General features: G+C 50.8%; 4 protein-coding genes across 4 annotated transcripts; 3 read left to right on the plus strand and 1 right to left on the minus strand.

The window, feature by feature from the left end:
* Positions 1 to 160: 160 nt before the first annotated feature.
* Positions 161 to 1,414, plus strand: J4E82_002229 (uncharacterized protein; the record flags this gene model as incomplete). Its single annotated transcript, XM_051728531.1, has 1 exon — positions 161 to 1,414. The coding sequence occupies one exon, from the start codon at positions 161 to 163 to the stop codon at positions 1,412 to 1,414; it is 1,254 nt and encodes a 417-aa protein (XP_051591944.1).
* A 759-nt stretch (positions 1,415 to 2,173) lies between these two features.
* Positions 2,174 to 4,553, plus strand: J4E82_002230 (uncharacterized protein; the record flags this gene model as incomplete). Its single annotated transcript, XM_051728532.1, has 3 exons — positions 2,174 to 2,177; positions 2,424 to 2,898; positions 2,945 to 4,553. 3 exons carry the CDS (start codon positions 2,174 to 2,176, stop codon positions 4,551 to 4,553), a joined length of 2,088 nt encoding a protein of 695 aa, XP_051591945.1.
* A 33-nt stretch (positions 4,554 to 4,586) lies between these two features.
* J4E82_002231 (uncharacterized protein) lies at positions 4,587 to 5,917 on the minus strand (the record flags this gene model as incomplete). The annotated part of the gene is made up of 2 exons (XM_051728533.1): positions 4,587 to 5,728; positions 5,911 to 5,917. The coding sequence occupies 2 exons, from the start codon at positions 5,915 to 5,917 to the stop codon at positions 4,587 to 4,589; spliced, it is 1,149 nt and encodes a 382-aa protein (XP_051591946.1).
* A 2,873-nt stretch (positions 5,918 to 8,790) lies between these two features.
* J4E82_002232 (uncharacterized protein) lies at positions 8,791 to 10,878 on the plus strand (the record flags this gene model as incomplete). The annotated part of the gene is made up of 2 exons (XM_051728534.1): positions 8,791 to 8,969; positions 9,018 to 10,878. 2 exons carry the CDS (start codon positions 8,791 to 8,793, stop codon positions 10,876 to 10,878), a joined length of 2,040 nt encoding a protein of 679 aa, XP_051591947.1.
* Positions 10,879 to 12,138: the final 1,260 nt, after the last annotated feature.

The raw sequence follows: 12,138 nt of genomic DNA on the forward strand, positions 1-12,138 counted from the left end.
CAACATGGCCCTTTAGTTACTTTTTTTGCCATTTGGAGCAGCGGGTCAAGGAAGCTCCCGACGGATACCAGTAATTCGTGCAGCAAGCCTGACATCATTCGCTCGCTAGCAGTACCGGATCAGCCCTACGCAAAGGCAGCCTCCGTATCCACCTCCCTGCATGGCTACCAACTCGCGCTACTTCCACGATATGCCCGGGCTGTATAGTCCCTCGCCCTTGGATGCACGCGCAAAGTCTCAGAAGGGCTTTTTCGATGCGGCATATGAAACCTCCAGCCACCAGGTGATTGATTCACATGTCCACGAGACCCGCAAGCGCTCCCGATATGGCTCCACGGCGCACGAAGCCGCGATAGGAGGTCCCTGGGGAGAACATGTCCTGCACAACACTCGCTCCAGCGATACCAGAAGTCCACCTCCGCTTGCGAACGACCGCTACCAACTTGCTGGGGGTATGGATGGGACACACAACGATACAAGACGAGAAGGCGACTACGACGATTACTTCAACCTCCAAAAGCAGCGCGGTACCTGGTCGGTACCTCCTACACCCCAGGTTGGCCTGGCAAGACAGGTCGCAGTTGGCGAAGTGCAAACGACACCCAGCGAGAGCAAATCATGGTCTATAATGGGTCTTGTTGGAGGAGTGGCTGGAAAGCTGTTCCAGTTCTGCACAGTGCCCTTCCGAGGTTTCCAGGCGGGAGGAGGAGCGCGATACAGCATCGATGCGCAGGAGGAGGTCGCGGCGAAACTCGGGCTGCAGGACGACCCCTATCAGGCAGGTCCAGTGCAGCAACTGCCTCCTGCTCCAAGCGATGACTATGGAGTCCAGTCAATCGATTCCATTACGCCAGATCGACCTAGGATGGCCAAGCGACTGCGCACAGCAGACAACTGGGTGGTTGTTGGAACTAATCTAGAGACAGAATCAAGACCCTCAACACCACGACTATCAGAGCGAAGATTGCCCGATCGATCGCCCTCATTAATCCCACGCCCTGTATCACGACCAAACGCAGGAACGCCATCCTACAAACGGCCCTCACTAATCCCAGTATCCCGACGCTCGACAGTTGAGAGACGATCCTTCGGCGGCAGCCCGGCAGTCACTCCTAGCTCACACGAACGAGCGCACTCCTACAGCCGACGAAGCTACGGCTCACCAGCCATGTTCGACGACAAATCAAGCAACACCGCGAGCCCTCTGCCAAAGGAAAGTCAACGTCTGATCAACAAAGTGCGGAGGGAAGAGATCGAGGAAGACGAGCGCATGCGCAGGATGAGCCTGCAGATGACTGCCATGCTGAGAGAAGCGAACGAGGCTCTAGGCTCCAAGTTTGAGGTGGAAGAATACAATGACGATGATATTGGTGACAACCAAGGGTACAGCCAGCAACAGAGCTGGTACTCATAAATTTGTACAGTCATTGCACTTAAAGGATGCGATTTGGCGATTTGTTGACTCTAATAACGGCCTTTGGGAATACTCGGCGTTCACACGGTTAGGCGTATACCCTGATCACCATTCTTTGGTATCTGCGGCGGCTCGACATGGGTCTTGTACTTCGATATTCAACCTGTCAACACAGGACGACGATTTTTAGAATAATATTTTGGTTCTTCATTGCATGCAGAGATTCGGCAACTATTTCGTCCTTAACTTGTATGTGATGTGCAGTTGATGTATGACGCTAATGCGGCGGCGGCAGGCCCTGCCCAAGCGCGTGTATAGTACTTGATGTTGGAGTCGCGCCTGCTGCACCTTGCGGGTACCTTGGGGCGGAAAGAGGTTAACGTCCAGGGTCTGTGTGGCTTGCTTCGGATACTAAATCTCCTAAATTTGAGCCGCCCCGCACATGCAGTTGTTCCTACGACTTCATCACATATTGTGCACTAGCGCGCCCGCATGTCCAATGACAGCTGCGGTGAAGAGCCGAACAGGCAGCGGGCGCTTCGGACTTTATCCTGTGGGAGGCACGGATTTGGGGGCCTTTCTGGATCGCATGGTCATGTTGGAACGGGCACATGGACACAGGAAGACAACATAGAGGTACACTGTCTGTAACAACGTCGTATAGTACAGGTAAAAAATAGAACGTAAGGAATGTGGCCAGGTGCCTGCAACAGCGGCGTATTCTGCGACGCAGAATCCTACAGCCTGACCCTTGTCACCATGGGTACAACTCATTACCTAGACAGACTCTAGTACGCGCTATAGAGCCGTTACAGTGCATGGCGCCGCATTTACGCCCTGCTGAGCCGCCTTGCACTTCGTCCATGCTGATGAAACCTTATAGTATGGTGGCATTCCGGACGTTGACAGCACACCTTGTCACTCTTTCCTCCAACAATGGATCGCACAGGCCCACCACAATCCAGTCCGCTACTGCAACAAAAATGTAAAGAACCCACAAGTACCACAGTGGAGAAGGACTCCAACCAGGGTCAAATGAAGAAGAACCTTACAGCACACCCCCGAGGATGCCTTTCAGTATTCCCTAATGCTCTAGCTGCAATCTTACGCGGTGTCGCTCGAGGCTGGAAGGCATTTGCTAATGGTTCACTGCGGTTATGGAGAAAGGGCTGGACGGCGGAGACATGTAGTTGCATTTTTGCGCTGCTGTCGTTGATCGGCCTTGTTCTTACACTCATGGCTCATCAAGATCGCCCCTTGCCAGATTGGCCTCAGATTGTTAGCATCAACTCTATCGTCTCTCTGTTCTCCATGATGATTAGGGCTGGAGTAAGCATGGTACTCGCCGAGGGGATCAGTCAATCGAAGTGGCAATGGTTCCGCAAAGCACGCAAGCTTGATGACATGGCAAAATTTGACTCCGCCAGTCGTGGTGCATGGGGCTCTGTCTTATTCATCTTCGGTCTCAGGATTAAGAAGCCTTAGTATGTATATGCGAACTATGTCTAGGCATGAACTTACACATACAAGCTTTATCGCTGCGATGGGCGCTCTTGTCACCGTCATGTCGGCCTTTACTGGATTCGCTGCTCAGCAACTTGTTGTCTTCAATGATTGCCTCCGTACTGATGAAAGTGCCGCAGTCGGAATACGCAGGTCTAATTTTTACAACGCTAGTGGAGAAAGGATAGCTGCACAAAGGTTCGACGAATTCCTTCCCATGAGTGTAGCTATGGATGTTGGGATACTTCAACCGCTCGAGGACACGACTACCCTTCTTTCTTACGGATGTAAAACTGGTAATTGCACCTTTCCGGCTGCAAATGGATCGACCTTTTCAACTCTGGCTACCGACCACTGGTGCGAAGATGCTACATCGGAAGTAGTGGAAGTACCACTCAACTACGACGATGCTGAATACTACGGCTATTTACCGACCGAGTTTTTGATTCAAATGGACTGTGGTGGCAGTCCCGAGGCGTGTGCTGAGGAGATGAGTAGCAGTTCACTGAATGGTACCAACGGGACGGCTGCCCTCACAACTGATTATGAATTCACTATGAGAAACGGCACAAAAGCAAGAAACATTGGTCTTTCTCTGCCGCTTTCCGACAACCTCCTTGCTTACCCCCCAGTCAAGTTTTTGCTTGCCGGTTGGCCTGGATCCATCGTTACTGGCGTATCACAAGGACAACTTGGTTACAATGGCACCATATCGACGATAGGCATGATATACGTATCGAACTCCACACGCGAGAACTACGAGTACAAAGCAATAAGATGCGGGATATATCCTACAGTTAACACAATGGAGGCGACATACCACAATGGTATCTTGAAGGAAAAGCTGATCAAGAGCGTTCGTATTGGTGAAGACGTAGCAGCCTCTGGCTTCGATACTGTCTTCCGCCTAGCCACGAAGCAAACCCTCCGCAACGGCACAGAAATTACCTGTGATGAGCGAACCACTGACACACCCGGCTATCTGCCCGTCGCGAAAGTTAACATCGACGCCGCACCCATCAATACAACCTACCTGGACGTGGAAGGCCCAGGTGCGGAAACTGTGTGGTACCCCGAAGACTGCGTTTGGGCCATGACGCTCACGGCTACGTCTAGTATTCGGCAACATCTCGGAGCCATTTACGACGCGCAGTTCCTCGTGTTTGTACCAAATGGCCGCTCTGGATCTGCCGCCATGCGTGTCTTGTGGAATGATGGCGAAATGCGAAATGCGCCTTTAGACCACGTCAGCAGTCTGATGACAAACCTCACCACCGCCATGAACACTGTCCTCCGTACCCACGGCATGCCGGGTTTTAACAAGCCTGCTGAAGGGACAATGTGGTACACAACAACTTGTATCAACATAAATTGGACGTGGGTCGCCTTTCCTGCTACGATGATAGCACTTTCAGCTATTTTCCTCTTACTAGTGCACCTTGAGAGTAGGGGCGTGGAGAGCGAGAGGCTGTGGAAGAGTTCGATAATGGCAATGTTGTTTTGCGAGATGGATGATATCATTACGGGTGAGGCTAGGCCGGTGGGCAGACAGCGGTTGGAAGAGGTCGCTGCAAGTACTAGCGTGAGTCTAGAGAAAGATCAGGGGAGTCTGAAGCTGGTTGCTAGACAGGCTTAACCATGTCTAAACGCCTTCTCTTAATTCTATTTCCTATACACCCCTACTACCGCTGCCTTCGCCTTGATGCAATTTGAGATCTTCTATCAGTACGCTCATGAGTTTGAACATCTCGCCGGCGAGCTTCTTCCCAGTTTCTCTCCATTCTTCATCGCATAGCCGTCCGAAGCGGTCTGGATGCCATCGCAAGCGCTCCTGACGTAGCCACTCGTAGCTATACAAACCGCTTGCTCGAAGTAGTTTTTCTACGTCGTGTTGGCAGGCGTGTATGCTATCTGGTTCAGATTTGAGAATCGTACATGCTGTGAGATTGCAGGTCGTAATCGTGTTAGGCAGGTATGGGAACATGGACAGTAATTTTGGCGATGCAGATGGCGTGCGGTGCAGTGGCGGTCTAGAGGCATCTGAGCTACTGGACTGGGAACGAACTTGGAGTTTCCGTGGGGCTTTAGGTTTCGAGCCTCCGGCTGCTGCTGATGCGGCTGCGAACATGACTGCCGCTTCTGTAGACCATTTTTCGTAGAGGGCTTGGGTCGCGGCGTCGGGTTTCGCCTCTGTAGACTTGTCGGTACCGTTTGGCATCTGCCCGCTCGACTGGGATGTGCTAGGTTTGGACTTCTTCTTCGCTCGAGCAAAGAAGTTGAGTGCAAAAGTCTCCAGTGCTTCCTCGTTGACATCATCGATGGAGCCAGCCCATGTCCCATCGTTCCGAATTGCGATGAATTGATCAGAGCTGGTAGGATCCAGCGTGATGAAAGTCAGGTCGCTCCAGAGAAACCCCTTCTCCGCCTTCCACTCTTCTACCGTCTCTTTGTAAATTTCCCAGGCATCTACATCGCCTAAACGGTATACAACGTCACCGTACTCACTCATAGCGAAGAATGCACCTTCAGGACCCCATGTTACAATGCGTGGCGGCCCTACGCGCCATCCAGAAGGTGTCAACCAAGACTGTACGGCATCCTCTAGGCTCGGTGGCAGATTGGCCCAACGTATGAGCTCAGGGTGCCAGATGATGAAGGAGTCGTCGGGCCCCAAGAAGGCACGCAGGTGTGGAGAGTGCCATGTCTTGGTCAGGATACTCTGGAGTCGTGAAGGTATAGATGAGCCCCACTGCAGGCTGTTTCTGCCCGATGAGTCTTTGGAACTCAGGATCCAGGATTCGGTTATCGGCCCTAGAGCTGCCCAATGTACTTCGGAAACAGACCTACCTAGAAGGAGATCTTGGAGGCTGGAAGGGAGGTTACGACTGTTGATCGTTAGTTGTCGCGTACAAAGAAATAGGCTGGCAGCGTACTAATTGAGCCCCGCAAAGCTTTTGGATATGTAGCTGTCATTGGGGCCGAACGAAAAGAACGAGGCATTGCTCGCGGTACCACTCATTCCCGGCTGGGCGCGATTGGTTTGGAAGCTATTATGACGTCACGCACTCTTAACGTGGTGAAACCTCTAAAGATGTCAACAATGCACTTAAATGAGTGAAACAATATGCATTCAACGTACAAGCGCGTATGTATTGAGCCGTTGATAGGTTTCCGTTGCCCTGACGTCTTTACAAACTGGCGCGTGTTCCCCGACAACGGTTTCAAAACGTTGCTATCCTGTTTAGACCCTGGAAGCGATCAAGCTTGGCAAGGCGAATGTCAACACAATCAGTCGTGCGATTGCCTACTTCTTCACAACATTGCGGCTTTATAGTGGCCCACTGTGTTCAGCGTCGCACACCGCTTCCATCGATCTAGACCAAGCGTTTTTTCTTCTTAGCGAGCCCGAGTTTTCGGCGGCACATGTGCGATTCTACGTTTACGTTTGGCCAACGCGGCTGCCACTTCTTCCAATGTCCGTCGAGACGAGAATAGTATGCTTTCATACACAAAACAGGCTGATAAGTGATACTGATGATGGTGCAGTGCACGTCTTCCTAAAAAGCTGGCAAGACTTCTCAGCTCCTCACAATTGAAAAAGATTTATCATGTGACCCTTGGTTTCGAGGACAGCTTCCTCTTGACCTGGCGAGATACTGGTGGAAGAGACCGTGTTGAGAGCTCTGGACTCCCGCACGAGCTAGTCGACTTCCTGCACGCTGAAAACCGCAACATTCCTAATATACGATGTACGCTGGGACCATATAATTCGTCTTTCTTCATCCACGACAAAGCTTCGTACCTCTGGAAGAATCTGCCAGGAACCCTGCTTGTCGCCTTACAGAACAACATACAGGATGGAAGTTGGATCGATCGGCCGCGTCTCGTAGCACTGGGTGCCGGAGATAATTTCTTGCTGATAACCGAGAAGAATGCCTCAGTATGGGACTTGCGGCATTACAAATCTGCCGTTGCATTTCTTGAGAAGAGTGCCATGTCAGATGTTCACAGTTTGATCCTGCATGCTTATCGGTACCAAAGCTTCGTCATGCAGACCAAGAGCGGTAAACTCCTCTTCGAAAACGTGCCGCCACATCAGATCGCAAGCATACAAACCATGATAGCACCAGTTTTACAAGACACGAAAGATTTGCAACGAAGACCTCTCGTACACAGAGAAAGTGACAAGAGGGAGAATGTGCAGAGAAGGCCCAGCGCTCTCCAACAACGCGCGCAGATCCGGAGGGAATGGAGTGAACATACCCAGGAATTCACGGCGCAGGCTAAAGGTGTTAAGCTGAGCTTTAGCCTCAATGTCAGTCTGGGTGGCTTGGCGAGAATGCTGGGGTGAGGACGATACTGGAATAACCAAGATCACTTTGCTCATGAGCCGAGGAGAGCAATCCCATCGCACGCATGTTCGATAAGCACAGCTTGGATCCCGCAAATTTGGCAACAGCGGTATTTTTGGATGGCTGAGCAAAGTTAAGACATCGAAATCACGATAGTCGCTGGCAAACCTGCCTGGAAGGATTCCCTGATTCGTTCTCTCAGGTTACGAGTTCAAGGGCCAGGACATTGCGGTACTCTGAACGGAAGGATTGTTGATGGTATGTGGTTCTTCATTACAGAACGAATTTGGTATCGGAGAGATGGAGTTGCACTCAATCGAAAGTGCAGAAAGTAGGAGGCGGACAAGAAGAAAGCCGTACAGCATTGTGAGTGTTCTTGGCACAACCCAAATCATCGAAAAGGCTTCGTGACAGTCTATGTCCGTGTCTGATCGTGCTTCTCCACATTGTACAGACCAATGGAAGGAACTTGAATTGTGGTTCTGATGATAATCGGAAATTGCTTCGGCAAATCGCAAGCGCATCTAATATCCCTTTGTACAAATAGCGCCGCTCGGACCAGAGACTAATGACAGCGGTAGAAATATCTGGAGTCTAGTCGTGGCAAGAATCGGATGCCATGTGATTTTGCGAGACCATGTACGGATAAAGGGAACGTGATTAGGAGGACGAACCGAGCCGGACCGGCGACAAGAGAAGTCAAGTCAGCCTCAATACTGGATGTTTTACTACTAGAGTTGCGCTAGTGCAAGGAACGACGGTTCAACTTAGCTTCTCAGTGCTTTGACGAGCTCTGAATGTGATGAGACAACAGCCGTGATGTGGTTCCACGTCCTTGAACACCGTTTACTATTACGCCAATATATTGCACAGGATCGTGGACGTAGAAGTCGCGACCTTTGAAACCACACTCGCTGCAGTTTCGAATCGGATGTCGGGACTACGGTACCTTTGTCAGATGTGCTAGAGGTCCGTTGACAAAGCGGTACTGGGGAATACGGATAATGCCCTCGGGTATGTACCAGTGTAACTAAGCCGCGCTTTTTTGTGCCATGTATTTCCAAGCTGTTAAAACCTGGAGACGGCACTGTGAGGATATAGGTAATTTCCAATGTCAAAGCTGTGACATGCAAAAATCGGTACCATGGTTTTCGGACCGGAGCTGACAGCGATGACATCACGCTAAGACTTTTTGGACAGCCATTTTTGCGGGGAACCTCCGCATGGGCTCGACCTCTCCACATTTTACCAATAACACCACTCCTCCGATACGCCATGTGCTGATGCCGAACTATTACTTGGGTACTTCGGGAAAGCTTGCCAAGTATGACGATACGCATTTTGGGTGGTTTAGCAAGCCACGTACGTGGACGGACCGGTCAGCGTACCCGTACTGCGCGGTGCAATGGCAGGTTTCTTTGTACACTAGGGTCGCACGGCTGAGAGCTTAAGTAGGCGGACTGGACATGTTCGGTCCTGTGTCAATTCCTTCTCTTCTTCCGCTGGAGCCGGGTCTAAATCATGGCTTCAATGCGCTCGCTGATTCCTGCTCTCATTGCAAGCGTGCCTTTGGCAAATGCTCTGTTCATCAATGGCAGCGTGATTGCACCTTGCGACTCACCCATCTACTGTTATGGCGACCTGCTTCGCGAAATCGAACTCGCAAGACCGTTTGAGGATTCGAAGACGTTCGTCGATTTGTAAGTAACTTGAAGGACCCGTATTAGATCATAGCTAATCAATGGCAGACCAACAACACGCCCGCTAGAAGAAGTGCTTGCAGCATTCGCCAACCTCTCGAGACCGATCGAGAACAATACAGCGCTAAATGATTTTCTATCCGAATACTTTGGCGAAGCTGGTTCAGAACTAGAAGAAGTACCTACTGATGAGCTAGAAACGCAGCCGGATTTTCTTGACAACGTCAACAGCTCTGTTGTTCGAGATTTCACACGCCAAGTCATCGATATATGGCCTGACTTAACGCGCCGATATGTCGGAGCTGGAAACTGCTCTGGCTGCGTTAACTCCTTCCTTCCGGTCAACCGTACCTTCGTGGTAGCTGGCGGTCGTTTCAGGGAGCCATATTACTGGGACTCCTTCTGGATCATCGAAGGCCTCCTTCGTACTCAGGGGTCCTTTACTCAGATTGCCGAAAACATCATCGAGAATTTCATGGATCTTGTCGAAGATATTGGCTTCGTGCCCAACGGCGCTCGTCGCTATTACGAAAATCGATCGCAGCCGCCACTGCTTACGCAGATGGTTCGTGTTTACGTCGAGTATACACAAAATTATACTCTGCTCGAACGGGCGATACCCATCCTTGAAAAGGAGTATGAGTTTTGGGTGAACAACCGTACCGTGACGCTTGAGCGGGCTGGCATGAACTACTCTCTCAACCACTATGCCGTGTCAAACACGCAGCCACGACCTGAATCCTACTACGAGGATTATGTGACTGCCAACAATGCGACCTACTTCAACGAAGAAGGCGAGGAGTTCAACGCCACACAGCCACTCAACGAGACTCAAAAGGCGACGTTGTATTCCAACCTTGCATCGGGTGCAGAGAGTGGATGGGACTATTCAGCACGCTGGATTGCCAACCCATCCGACGCTGTTACAGAAACATTCTTCCCTCTTCGTTCGCTCAATACCATTGAGATCATCCCAGTAGAGCTCAACTCGATCCTGTACTACAATGAGATTACGATCGCCGAATTCCACCGCCACCAAGGCAACTATACCGCCGCACGCGAGTGGGCCGGTCGCGCTGCAAATCGGAGTGAGGCAATGACAACAGTCCTTTGGTCGCCTGAGCACTACAGCTACTTCGACTATAACTTGACCTCTAGTAGCCAGAATATTTACACCTTGGCCGATAACACAAGTACACCACTTGCGCTCCAAGGAGCGCCGCCTGGAAAACAAATATGGTTCCAGATTTCCCAGTTCTATCCTTTCTGGACAGGTGCGGCTCCTGAAAGCATCAAGAATGACCCCAAGGCAATAAGGCGCGTTTACGCACGAGTCGAAGAGCTTCTTGAATCCAGAGACGGTGCGATTGCTGCAACGAACCTCCAGACCGGCCAGCAATGGGATGAGCCAAACGTCTGGCCACCACTTCAATACATCCTTATGCAAGGTCTGCTTAACACCCCCCTCGAGGTTAGCGAAGACGATGACGAGCAGTCAACCGAGGATTACATTTGGACACAAGATCTTTCCCTCCGCATTGCACAACGCTATCTTGACTCTTTGTATTGCACATGGCGTGTCACTGGTGGCGCGACTGATGAAGTGCCGCAACTTCCCGACTCTCAAGGTAACGGGACGATCTTCGAAAAGTACTCTGATGAGAGTACCAACGCTGCTGGAGGGGGCGGAGAGTATACAGTGGTGGAAGGATTTGGTTGGTCGAACGGTGTTCTCATTTGGGCTGCTGATCAATTCGGACAAAGGTTGACAACACCTGAGTGTGGAAACATTACCGCAGCTAACATTGGGGGTGGAGATGCGAAGAGGAAGAGAAGTGCGATGGAATTAAGCAAACGGGATGCCCAGTGGATCAAGAAAACCAAAGGGACGAGGAAGCTTAGATATTGATCATGATGTGTACTCGTAGTAGCTGGCCAGACAGTTCGCAGGCTAGGTTTCTCTCCTACGATGCAACATAGTACTTGGTTAGTTCCGTCGTATTTCTTCGAAATCTACCTCGATTTCGTTGTTCTTTGGTGTATGTCTCAGCTCAAGGTTCTCCTAATATGAATGTCCGAGCGTTTTAAATCCCGCTACTTACGAAAAGACGATAGCATCGCTTAAAACCGTCATGCCTAGAGCTGTTCTCCTAAGTGGACAAATTGTATATGGCATAGAATGTCCATTCATCCAGGTTCAATTACCTACGAGCAAAGAAGCCAGTAGTCACGATGTACAAATCCCGCTCGTAAATGGTCGCATGTCCCATCAGGCTCCGGAATGCGCTATAGCGTGTACAGTCAGTATCCTGCTGGGTTGGCCTGGAAGCGCCATCATCATCGATCTACGCGTTTGTCCCATCACGACTAAACACATGCTTACAGGTCGACACAAACGGACTACTTTGCTAGAGCTGTTGACGTGGTCTGCAACACTCCTTCAATCGGCAGAAGTACGATACCATGCGCTAGGATATCTGCCTGTACCGCGGTTCGCCGGTTCCTCCCGTGTCGATCAGAGTGCACTACCACTCCAGGTAAATGGCCCGAAGCTACGTGAGAGGTGCGACTCTGGGCGAAGACCTCAATAATTGCCAAGCCAGCCATCTCAATGTTCACAAGAACTCGCGAGAAGATATCTGATGGTCATTGGAGAACTAAGAGAAGCGAAGAATGATCTGCACGGGACAAGAACGTCCAGTGGAGAACGCTAAACACTAGCGGGTGGCTTTCCATCCCTGACAGGCTTCCGACATAATTCTCCGTTTCACCCGAGGCAATTGTCTTCTTCAATGCAAGGTGTGGTAAGATTTGAAGCATGCTTGTCGAAGAGATCGTGGGGTTCAGTAGACTCCTATGTACAAGAAGCTGCCGAGCTCATGCTTACTACAAATTAAACATGTCCTACTGGAGCAGTTCTTCAGGAACTTTCCAGCGCCTTTATCCTTCATGTATCAATCTATGAGGCAATCCGTAGCTTCTACTGCCATGTGAACTCAAACGCCACGGAGTAACCGCCATTACACGAAGAAGGCTAGCGACAGCGGCTGTAAGGCACCGGCACGTCGGCAAGTTTTAGCTCGATATCATGCAGCTACTGCCGGATTGAGATGTCTTGAAGAAGGTCGGGCATGTAGGGTGGAGACGGAGATCTGCAAGTGCTCGAGTG

The sequence above is a fragment of the Alternaria postmessia genome (genome assembly GCF_024291825.1).
Source record: "Alternaria postmessia strain BMP 2775 chromosome Unknown scaffold_8, whole genome shotgun sequence".
NCBI classification, from domain to species: domain Eukaryota; kingdom Fungi; phylum Ascomycota; class Dothideomycetes; order Pleosporales; family Pleosporaceae; genus Alternaria; species Alternaria postmessia.